Raw genomic sequence first — 13543 nt, forward strand, 5'->3', positions numbered from 1 at the left:
AGAATAACTCACTCCAGGGATCTCAATTAGCCTGTGACATTGACAGGAACATGCTGGAGAGACAGATATATCTCCCAGAGATTGCTACTCGTCTGGAATAATCTCTTACTCCATGTGAAGCAGAGCTCCTCAATGACCCAATTCAAGTACAGCCTTGACAACTGGATGGGTGAATATAAATTCACCCTGGAGATGGCACCTATGTCCCTCAGTGGCAGGGGCAGTCAGTGCTGATCCCAAAATCACTCTGCTAACAATGACCATCTAACTATGGTCAATAAGGGTACTTGTGTTACTACACAGCTAGGCTTGTAAAGTCCCTAGGGCTGTTAGCCTAGTAACCTCCTATGAACTTATGAACCTATAAAGAATACAAGAAATTATCACAATGTGATAGCATTGATTGCTTCAAAGCCCTGTGTCTTTGCTTGGTATCATACAGACTTCTGAAAATGATCTTTGCTTGGAGTACAAGGCATCCTGGAACCCTGTTTTGATGAAACTTTTGCACATCTGCAAAACAAATAGCATCAGAACAACTAGATCAAAAGACCTAAATGTTGTGTGCGACATGAATAGGATATGTTGGAGAGACAGATATGTTTCTCAGAGAATTCCCATTCTCTCAAAGACACACTCCATCAATGTGAAGCAGAATTCCTCCATAACCCTATTTAAGTGAGCCTTGCATCAATGATTGGGTAAATGGAAAGGCATCCTTTGTCTAGCACTTATGTCTCTGCTGGACAGAGGCAGTCAGTAAATCACCCTCATATATAAACCTAATTTGTGGGTCACAACTGTGTTGCATGACTAGGCTTATGAGGGTCCTAGTGGTCATTAGCCTAGTATGTACCTTTCAACCCATGAAACAATCACTATCTGATTTAAAAAGGGAAGATTGATCATATTTTGGCTTGCAGGAAGTGGCCATACCTGTGAAGATAAGATCAGAGGTATTGGGGGGAGGTTCATTGCATATAGTTAACTAACTGTACAAGAGTATCAGCATTTATAATATCAAGGAAGTGTTGGGCATACCAGACACCTTATGGATGAATAGTTGAAGTCTCCCAGAAAGTGGTAGTTTATCATTTTTAAGGTGATTTGGAGAAACCTGCTGAATGAAGATCAGTTAAAAGGCATTGACTCCATTGATCATCTAAATATGCTACACTTAGTGCTGAAACCACTACATGATTATATAAAAACTGCTTTACTCAGTGCAGAAACATCTCTTTGATTATATAAACACTGTTACATTCAGTGCTGAAACCACTACCTGATTATATAAAAACTGCTGTACTCACTGCAGAAACATCTCTCTGATTATCTAAGCACTGTTACATTTAGTGCTGAAACCACTACCTGATTATATAAAAACTGCTGTACTCACTGCAGAAACATCTTTCTGATTATATAAACACTGTTACATTCAGTGCTGAAACTACTACCTGATTATCTAAAAACTGCTGTACTCACTGCAGAAACATCTCTCTGATTACCTAAACACTGTTACATTCAGTGCTGAAACCACTACCTGGTTATCTAAAAAACTGCTGTACTCACTGCAGAAACATCTCTCTGATTATCTAAACACTGTTACATTCAGTGCTGAAACCACTACCTGATTATATAAAAACTGCTGTACTCACTGCAGAAACATCTGATTATCTAAACACTGTTACATTCAGTGTTGAAACCACTACCTGATTATATAAAAACTGCTGTACTCACTGCAGAAACATCTCTCTGATTATCTAAACACTGTTACATTCAGTGCTGAAACCACTACCTGATTATCTAAAAACTGCTGTACTCACTGCAGAAACATCTCTCTGATTATCTAAACACTGTTACATTCAGTGCTGAAACCACTACCTGATTATCTAAAAACTGCTGTACTCACTGCAGAAACATCTCTCTGATTATCTAAACACTGTTACATTCAGTGCTGAAACCACTACCTGATTATCTAAAAACTGCTGTACTCACTGCAGAAACATCTCTCTGATTATCTAAACACTGTTACATTCAGTGCTGAAACCACTACCTGATTATCTAAAAACTGCTGTACTCACTGCAGAAACATCTCTCTGATTATCTAAACACTGTTACATTCAGTGCTGAAACCACTACCTGATCATCTAAAAAACTGCTGTACTCACTGCAGAAACATCTCTCTGATTATCTAAACACTGTTACATTCAGTGCTGAAACCACTACCTGATTATCTAAAAACTGCTGTACTCACTGCAGAAACATCTCTCTGATTATCTAAACACTGTTACATTCAGTGCTGAAACCACTACCTGATTATCTAAAAACTGCTGTACTCACTGCAGAAACATCTCTCTGATTATCTAAACACTGTTACATTCAGTGCTGAAACCACTACCTGATTATCTAAAAACTGCTGTACTCACTGCAGAAACATCTCTCTGATTATCTAAACACTGTTACATTCAGTGCTGAAACCACTACCTGATTATCTAAAAACTGCTGTACTCACTGCAGAAACATCTCTCTGATTATCTAAACACTGTTACATTCAGTGCTGAAACCACTACCTGATTATCTAAAAACTGCTGTACTCAGTACAGAAACATCTCTCTGATTATCTAAACACTGTTACATTCAGTGCTGAAACCACTACCTGATTATCTAAAAACTGCTGTACTCACTGCAGAAACATCTCTCTGATTATCTAAACACTGTTACATTCAGTGCTGAAACCACTACCTGATTATCTAAAAACTGCTGTACTCACTGCAGAAACATCTCTCTGATTATCTAAACACTGTTACATTCAGTGCTGAAACCACTACATGATTATCTAAAAACTGCTGTACTCAGTTCAGAAACATCTCTCTGATTATATAAACACTGTTACATTCAGTGCTGAAACCACTACCTGATTATCTAAAAACTGCTGTACTCACTGCAGAAACATCTCTCTGATTATCTAAACACTGTTACATTCAGTGCTGAAACCACTACCTGATTATCTAAAAACTGCTGTACTCACTGCAGAAACATCTCTGATTATCTAAACACTGTTACATTCAGTGCTGAAACCACTACCTGATTATCTAAAAACTGCTGTACTCAGTACAGAAACATCTCTCTGATTATGTAAACACTGTTACATTCAGTGCTGAAACCACTACCCGATTATCTAAAAAACTGCTATACTAAGTGCAGAAAACTCTCTCTGATTATCTAAATTGCTACTCTCAGTGCAGGCTTTTCTCTTTGATTATGTTTGCTTTGGATAAACCGTCAATCATTTTATATATATATATATATATATATATATATATATATATATATATATATATATATACACATATACATATATGGGATCCATGCATATGTTTGAAGTTTCACTACATCGAACCCCATTTCATGGAGTCCACTTGTTCGAAGTAGTGAAATTTCGAACATTGACTTCAGCAGTCACACTACAGTGCAGAATGGGAATATTTCCTTTTCCCTGCTGTAGTGCGATAAAGCAGTAGACCTATATATATATATATATATATATATATATATATATATATATATATATATATATATATATATATACACACATGCACCTTCAGTATAAAATCTGCTTTTCATTTTTTATGTTCCACAAAATATGGTTTCAGAAAACTCAAGCACTTTTTAGCCACACTAACTATGCTTCCTTAAAACTCAAGGTCCTTCCATTAAATGTTTTGGGTGATATTCAGAGACCTTAGAGCTGTAGCAGCACTGCTGCTTCATTGTCATAGTCTAGCAGTTTTACACTTTTTTTACACAGTTTTATTAACCTATGAACCTATGCACAAGAGCTGCATGGAGCATGACCTCATCAGTCACACACACACACACACACACACACACACACACACACACACACACACGCACGCACGCACACACACACACACACACACACACACACACACACACACGCACGCACGCACGCACACACACACACACATATATATATGCTCACACATACCGCCTGTAGGTACTTAACTGCTGCAGTGTTAACAGTTCCATTTCTGCCACAGTCAACAACAGATGTATATCATAGAAAGGCAATGCTCATTCCCTCTGCTTTACTCCAAAGTAATAAGGAACAGCTTGTCTTTGAACTGTACAATTCCAGTCCTATGGGAGGGGATCAGGGAAACATGCACGGCTAATGTGTATTTTTCATACCTCACTGACTGATGCATTTGAGTGTTTATGTGCGGTAAGCCACTGAAGCATTACCCACCTCGTCATCCATAGAGCTGCAGCACTACATCTGTCTCTACATCACAAGCATGTATCACCCTGTGTCTCTGAATAACCCCACTGGTGTTCGCTGTATTGCTTAAGCTCTATTTTAACAATACTTATGCCATTTCAGTTTATTTTACTTTCATTCAAGTTGAACTACCCAAAGTATAACCACAACCTATACTTCCATCTCAAAACATGATAACTTTGGCAATTTTTGAACCTAAATTTAGGCACATGTTACACATTTAAAATTATTATTTGTATCCCTTTATCCTTTCTTTTACCCTCTCACTTTTTTACATTCTTCCCATTTCTTTCCAAGTATTATTTTTTTTGTACATCTTGCTTTTCTTTCAGTACAGATTTTCTGTGATTTTTTAAATAATGCAAAATTAAAAATTACTTTTTCTAAGATGTAGACACATACATAGACATGAGTACATGTCTAGATATTAACATGACAAAGTACTTATAAGTTGATCTTAATTGGTAATATATAGTAGAGTAAGTGACAGTTCAATATGTGTTTTTTGTTTGTTACAACATAAGTAAAATGGTCGATTTTACATTTTTAGATATTGACAAATCTCCCATGATATAGTTATAATAATTTGATGATCAGTAAGATGAAACTTAAATATGGAACTTTTTCTTTGATCATCTCTATAAAGAGGGTCTGCCAAATAGTGGTTATGTCCACTATGAAAAAATAAATAAATTAAATGAATTGCCCGACAAAACTCTTTCGGTCTTTGGACGATATGAGAATGAATCCTAGGTCATGTACAATAACTTGTTCATTTGGTCATGACTTGACCACTACTTTATCATCAGTTTTATATTACAGCCTGGATAATATATTATTACTTTCTGGTTATTAACTTTAATGTTTAATTCAGCCATTTATTCTGAATACTCCCAATGTTGCATTAATGAGGTGCATGTGTTTGGTACGGAAAAAAAAAAAATCTGCTAAATATTGATTTTTGTAGTGGACACTTACCACTCAGGATTAAAGGAACATGAGGACTTGTCTTCTTGATTGTAAAGTCAGGGCTTCTATAGCCACAATCACATTGATAAAAACCTTCATCCTCTGCTGCAGCATTCTGAATGTCATAGTAAAGCAGAGAGTCAGATGGGGATCTTGTCATTTTTGCTATCTGTTGTGTATTTTTATGAAGTTCACACTCAATCTCAATTAATTTGTAGGTACTACATTTAACTGTCACGTTTGTCCCAGAGTGAGCTGATCCATGGATAATTACTTCAATATGTGGCTTCTCCAAATGCCCTGTATATAAAACAAACACAAACATATCAAATGTGCTTAATAAATAACAACTAAATCTTTCTGTAATAAGAGCACATTTCTGCCACTAAAAATGTTCTAGAGTTGTAATATGCGTCTTTAAAACATAGACTTTGTTACAGGAAGTAAATTCTTATTAATTTTCTATACTAGATATAAAACAGGTTAAGCACAGCAAGAGCAAACTTTGAAAACATAATCCCCCGGATTCATGAAGCCCGGCGCAAGGCTGGTGTAAGGCTTGCGCCAGCCGTGCAGCGTATAACTGGCGTAGCAGTGCCACATGCATAGTAATGAGTGTGCGCTGCAAGCACAACCACGTGCATAGGGCACATGCGTGATTCCAGGGAGCCTAGCTAGGTTGCGCTCGTAGACGTGGCCAAGTCGGCAGGCGATGAGCAACCTAAAGTGCTGACTCTTACAGGCCGCCTGCAATAGTAATCTCACCTACCAGTGTCCGTGGATAATGAAACGTATGCAAAGTATGCAACATAGTACCCGTCCACACAAAATGGAGAACCAAACATAAATGCACGAAGTACAAAATGTTCCCATGCATGGAACAAAGGATACCTGGAATACTGTGTCCGTCACATATTGCACTGTCAGCAGTCATACCCAGTGGAGGTGTACTGCATCATGTCAGCGCGCCGCAAATACACACGACTAGCCCCATGGGCATGGTCACCAGCAGTCCCACAGTGGTAGTGATAGTACACAGCTGGGCAGTCGTGGCCATATAACAACCATAAAGAAACTAGACATCCCAAACACACACAAACATGTGTATAGTAAAATGTGCTAGACACAGCAATGTAACTGTCACATACACATAGGATGGCGTATGCCGAATTGGAATATCCAGAAGCAGAACCCATGCATGCAGATGTAATACACAACAACCCCTTCATAGCATGTTACCCACACCCATGTCCAAATGTCCACCAAATCCAGCTAGCAGCCTTGCGCAGCTGCACACCCACACAGAGCAGGTATACCCCATATGTAGTAGGAAGTATTGTCCTAGGCAGTGACAGGCATGCAAATATGCACCCCACATATGTCAACATCCCATCCCAGGTACTGAAATCCAAATGGCTGCATGTGAATGTGTCGGCAGAATGTGTACATCACGCGTGTGGTTACTGACCTGTCGAAACCCCATAGGTGTTCACACGCCACAGTGTCCATAACTGTACACATCTGGACAAAGCAGTATGTGCAGCCACGGTACTGATGATTAGCTATGCAGACATGCCAAACACAATACACAGGGCGGAACAGCCATCCACCAAGCAGGCCACCCCAACAGGGTTGCCACATGCACAGATTGTCAAGGTGGGACATCACTCGTAGATATGTGTGGATATGTATGGTAAAACACCCACGGCCAATGCAAAGGATAGAATAACACATATATGCCAGAATGAACGGTGATTGCATAGCATGTGAATAGTTTAAGCTATCCAATATAATAGTCATGTGTACCAGATACAAAATGCCTGTAACATGCAAGTAGTAATGAAGGTAAGAAATACACTACTGTGTTAATATCACAGGACATATGGCACGTGTCAAGTGTCCACGCAGGACACAAATGTCCATAATGGGGCCTCCCCTGCAAAGAGGAACAAGTGCCAACCCCACACCCCACTAAAGTATCGGCAGTATAAATACAACCCAATGACACACCAACACCACCATCCAACCCATGACAGCAACAAAAGCTGGACAAAGACTAACACGATGCGTGCACAAATAGGGACACATGTAATCAGTGCTCTCACAACCTTCAACAGGCCACCGAATAATAGTATGTACATACGCATGAAATGCTGCGAAGGATGTGTGGTAGTCCCCAGTATCACAGAGGTACGTACACATATACACTGCAACCAACCGTCACATATGTTCACTGTAACACAGCATACCTGCAGGTAATACATAGTTCAGTCATGTGCTACATAAATATTCACATATGAATGATGACAGGGGATAGACAATTGTGAATGGGAACAACGCACAACATGGAATATGTATGATAACCGGCACCGCCCACATCATTGTATGCCAACAGCATAAGCTATTGTCAGTTGTCCAAACAACCGTGTCTGTAAATGCGGATTGAATATTATAGCAATAACCCATGCCTGGGTGTGGGTAATGCTGGATATACCCATGGTTGGCGTGGTGCGGTCCCGAGGGCGAAGCCCGAGGGACCAAACAAAGGCAACCGTGGGTAAATACAGCATTACCTACACCCGGGAGTGGGTTATTGCTTTTACACCATGACATCATTTAAGAAAATAAACTATTAATTCCCTTACATAATGGCATAGTATAATGCCTGTCTGCTGCCCATCCGCAGATGTCTGGCATCCGCAGCGGTGCTGATGTACTGCGCGAGATGTCCGTTGCTAATGTCAGAACTGTCTCGCTATGTTAAACCCAGTTAACATAGCAAAACACTACAAAAAAGCAACGGAGAGCTTGCTGTCCCCGTTGCTTTGTTTTACAACCTGCCTCGCTATGTTAAATGTGTGCAGCATAGCGAGACTGCCTCAAAGTAAGCAATGGACATCTCCGTGGCTTATTTAAAGCTGTCACCCTATGTTAAACCCATGTAACATAGCGAGACAGGTTTTAAATACCGAGGTATACTAATGGAAATAGATCCGGGTGACCGGATCATTTTCCATTACTATAACTCGATTTACAACAGGCACGCTGGCCAATCAGCGTGCATGGTTTGGAATAATGGGGGGTTATGGTATAATAAACATGGACAAACCGTGCCCATGTGCCTCGTCTGACATTCGTACACGGTCAGGGCAGTTCTGTACACTAGGCGGACAAGACCAAACCCAGAGCACCACAGGAACACCCTGACAATCAAAGACCTGTATGCGTTGGGGCTGTAAGCCTCTGTGATCTGAATATCCCTGCGGTTATGCCATATGCATCCTGGGTCAAGAGCATTAGGGAATAGGGAATGTGTAACATGTAGTACCACACTTTTCCCAGCAGGAGAATGGATGCCTGTGACATAAGTAAGTGCGGGGGGGATATGTTAATGTAGCTATGTACCTTGGGTATGCATATAAATGAGACAGAACACCAAACGTGTAGTGGTCACAGCAACCGGCCAACGTGAATGCAGTCCCGTTTGAATTATGACTATAGAACATATAAATGTGAACGTGTAATCAATGCATCTGTGCCGCAAAGACAGTTACATATGTAAAGGTGAAAGTGTGTTCCGCATACGTCCGTTAACCGGATCAGAGATATGTTACTGGAACTGTCACAACTAATACAGGCCACGTAAGCACACAGACTCAGTAAACATATGTAACCCAGAATACGGATATGCATGTGCGCCTGCACGTAACCCACAATAAGGAAATGCAAGTGCGCCTGTGCGTGTGTGATCCGCTCACAGCAGAGTAACTTAATGCTGTTTCCCCCACGTTAGTTATACATGTCTCAAAACTGTCAGCCTCTGAAAGTATGGAACCGGACAATGCCATGCAAAGTACTGGTACAAATAGTGAGAAACACATGATATGTGCTAAGACAAACATAGAAAGTGGATAGAATAACGGGTGTGTTAGTAGCAGGGATTGACGAAGGGTATGCATTTGTAACCTGACCTACTTGTCAGAAGGTGCCACCGTAAGTCTCACATGAAATGCCAGAAAATTGCCAGATAGACACAGGTCAATGTAAAACACACCTAAGATAAAGGGTCAACCATCCGTACACTCTGCCAGTATCTGTACACTGGAAAGGTATGGTATGGTTATAGATGTGTGTACACAGGTAATCCACAGACATTAACAAAGCAAGGTATGAAACGAGGAGTTTACATGTATATATGTACACACAACAGACCTATGTCCCGTATATATGACACATGGATATAAATATGCCAAGTAATAGATAATATGGGTAGTCAAACAGACATCCACGAATGGGGAACATACAGCAGCAGTCAAAATCACTGGCCAGAAAGTGACAGTCCAGCAAGTTCTACACTTTAAACATGCACACTGGTGTCCATTGTAGGACTCCAAAAATGTATCCATTCGCAGCACCTGCTATGATTGACACAAAAGAAGTGACACCCACAAATACGAATCAGCTATACATGCACTAAAAGCAGGTTCAAGGGTGATGACACATGTGTCCATGAAATGCAGGACATATGAACAGATATCCCTAGAGTGGGGAGTGCATATAAGTGCGTCCACATCCCAGTACCGCACACATTAACCATGTGTAATGTGTACCATAGAGGGTTGCAGGCATGGGAACCTGGGTATGCAGAAATGGGCCTAGGTGTTGTTTGGCAGAGAATCCGTAGGCCCGCCCCGTGGGAGGGATGTGGGTATAGCACATGCCTTTATCCCCACTAATGGTGCAAAGCATCCACCGGATAATGCGGAAAGCAGGTTGGAAATATGTACAGCCCTATATCAGTGTCCTGTAGGCGATTCCCATGGATGGACATGCGTACGACCAAGATGGTACCCATAACTGGAAAACTGTCAGAATAACACAGCTGCAGTAAGGCATAGTACAGGAAATACAGATAGGGACTATATTATAAATACCCCAGACAAAGTCAGACCATTGTGCGAATACTGGCGTAGCCATGAATATGGATGTTATGAGTGTCACTACTCATGCAATGGAAATAGCAGTCACCATCACCTACCGCACAGTCCGTAATGCCTAGGCAGCAATCAGCTAGGAAGGCACATCACTATGTGAAATGTAACAAGTGCAAAGGCCAAACGTCAGGGCATGTACACATAATGACAACAGGTCAAGGGTATGAAGGAGCTAACCTGTCCAAAATACATGTACCGAACCGGTGATACTAGGCGGACAGGTGAGAAGAAAGACAGCAGGACAAATGTGCAAACATGTATGTCATACCCCGGAAAATGTGAATGAGAACGTATGCCCCGCGAAGGTCAATGTGGAAGGTAATCAGACACAAAGGTAAAGTTTCCCCCAGGGTGTCATGACGTGTCAACATAACAATTACCAGGCCCCCATAGTCGTACGTGAGCCCCGCCACTGATGGAAAGTGCAAATACGACGCACACATATGGTACATGAAAGAACAATTAGTGTGGATAAGCAGATGTAGACCTGTGTGAGGAATACAACTGTCTGCGTGGGTGTGTCATGAAAATACAAAGTAATGTCATGTGGTCTGTCATGCCGCCATACACTGTGTGTGTATTGTAGTCAGACAGTAGGTATGTTGTATCAGACACATACTCTGCAACTGCACAGATGTACGCAGACTGTGTAGAAGTATGCCCCATATGTTTGCTGTGTTCCACGTAACAGTAACAGTCCAGCACCCTCATGATAACTGACGACAGGAAACAATGACAAACATGTGAGCAAGACACCAAATCAGACAGAAATGCCATACGCATGCATAACATATCACTGTGCCCACTATCAATGTTTCTAAGAGCAACATGTCATGACTGGCCCTGAGTGTCCCACTATCACATAAGGCCTTGTCCAGATATACGCTCCTTGAGGTGGAGTGTTATGAACAGACAGATACATGTGTGTGGAAACATTATTATCCACTGCAAGAGGATGACATGTGCTGCATTAGGAGGGGCAGTACTGTCCGCAGGTATGTGCTGAAATGCACATTAAACAGCAGTCTACATGTATTACCTAAATTGGTGACACCTGCACAGATGATTATAGTAGGACATACACACGACCATGCACACAGCTCAGATAGATATACACACACCATAAACAGGCAATGATACACAAAGTCTATGGCGTGTACGGGTACAGTTACAGTACAGCAAGGATAGCTGTCTGCCAAGATATACAGCAGATGTCTGTAGGGTGTGTAACACCTCCCGGAACACGGACGTTGCATGGACAATGTTTGGATTTGCATCGTACCACATTGCTATGTGTAAGCTGTGCAAATATGCGATACATGGGACAGACAGCTGTCCATGCAAGAGCAGTGCTATGGGCATAAAATATGTATATATATATATATATATATATATATATATATATATATATATATATATATATATATATACATCGAGAGAGATACAGACAGACACATGTGGCAAGTGGAACCTACACATCACTACCCTATCACACCACAGCAGGACGCACGTAGAGAACACGCTACTGAGGTCACTAACCACAGCAGACACACAGGCAGTCCACTAGCTGCGTCTCAACATCCGCAAACACAGAGATGTAAGCAGGATATATGTGTGTTGTGAAGCGTCTAAAACCATAACCTATGAACCCATGCAGCTGGGAGCATAGACACACACACACACACATCTGGCAGGCATGGGAATTGACCTTACACCTACCTACCCTATCGCACGACAGTATGACACAATTACAGAACGCACTACTCGGAGTACTGAACACAGCACTGTCAGAGGCATACGTCTAGGTGGGTGACATCATCCCCAAAGGAATAGACGCTGATAGCAAATGTATGTGTTGTGAGGAGTCTAAAAGCATCACTGTCTCCAGAGGCAGCTGGAAACACACACACACTTGGAAGGGCCGAGAGTTGAACCTACACCTACCTACATGAACACACTACAGCAAGATGCATTTACAGAATGCGCTACCGAGATTACTGAGCACAGCACTGTCAGAGGCATACTTCTAGGTGGGTGACATCATCCGCAAAGGAATAGATGCTGATAGCAAATGTATGTGTTGTGAAGCATCTAAAAGCATTACTGTCTCCAGAGGCAGCTGGAAACACACACACACACACACCACACACACTGGGAAGGGTCGGGAGTTGAACCTACACCTACCTACATGAACACACTACAGCATGATGCATTTACAGAACGCACTACCAAGATTACTGAGCACAGCACTGACAGAGGCATACTTCTAGGTGGGTGACATCATCCGCAAAGGAATAGACGCTGATAGCAAATGTATGTGTTGTGAAGCGTCTAAAAGCATTACTGTCTCCAGAGGCAGCTGGAAACACACACACACACTGGGAAGGGCTGGGAGTTGAACCTACACCTACCTACATGAACACACTACAGCATGATGCATTTACAGAATGCGCTACCGAGATTACTGAGCACAGCACCGTCAGAGGCATACTTCTAGGTGGGTGACATCATCCGCAAAGGAATAGACGCTGATAGCAAATGTATGTGTTGTGAAGCATCTAAAAGCATTACTGTCTCCAGAGGCAGCTGGAAACATACACACACACACACACACACACACACACACACACACACACACTGGGAAGGGCTGGGAGTTGAACCTATACCTAACTACATGAACACACTACAGCATGATGCATTTACAGAACATGCTACCGAGATTACTGAGCACAGCACTGTCAAGAGGCATACTCCTAGGTGGGTGATTACATCTGCAAAGGCAAGGATGCCGATAGGGAATGAATACAGAGTGAGCAATCACACAGCATGTTACTATCCCAAGGTGGACGTACAGTAACACGGCAGTGCTGCACTCGGGAATACTAACTATCTATGGAGCACTACATCACGAAATGGATACAGGATGCACCACAGACAGTACACCCTTTGAGAGAGCAACCAGTGTGTATGAGGTAGGCATCCATTGTGGCATAGCAACTACATATAATTTGCCTGGACGGCCATCATGGCTATGCAGGATGTCATTGGCCATGGCTACACGCCTAGTATCAGACGTCGGTGCCGAATGTACTGTGTGTCCATGCATGGCGTACTGGGCATGCTCACACACTTAGCATTTGCAAAGTGCAAACATGCATACACATGGAGTGTAATCATGAAAGGGCAGAGTGCGGAACGTACTGTGTGTCCACCTACACAACAGCAAACCGGGCATGCTCACACACTTAGCGGTTGCAAAGGGGAAACATACATGCAC

The 13543-nt window shown here is 41.7% G+C and overlaps 1 protein-coding gene across 1 annotated transcript in view; it reads right to left on the bottom strand.

The window, feature by feature from the left end:
* LOC122803985 overlaps positions 1-13543 on the bottom strand; it is a 220870-nt gene that overhangs the window by 98331 nt on the left and 108996 nt on the right. Inside the window, exon 4 of the mRNA XM_044073665.1 lies at positions 5282-5572. Within this exon, the coding sequence (XP_043929600.1) occupies positions 5282-5572 (291 nt within the window). The remainder of the gene's footprint in view (positions 1-5281; positions 5573-13543) is intronic.

The sequence above is a fragment of the Protopterus annectens genome, chromosome 6.part0, assembly GCF_019279795.1.
Source record: "Protopterus annectens isolate FY-2018-M chromosome 6.part0, PAN1.0, whole genome shotgun sequence".
NCBI classification, from domain to species: Eukaryota; Metazoa; Chordata; order Ceratodontiformes; family Protopteridae; genus Protopterus; species Protopterus annectens.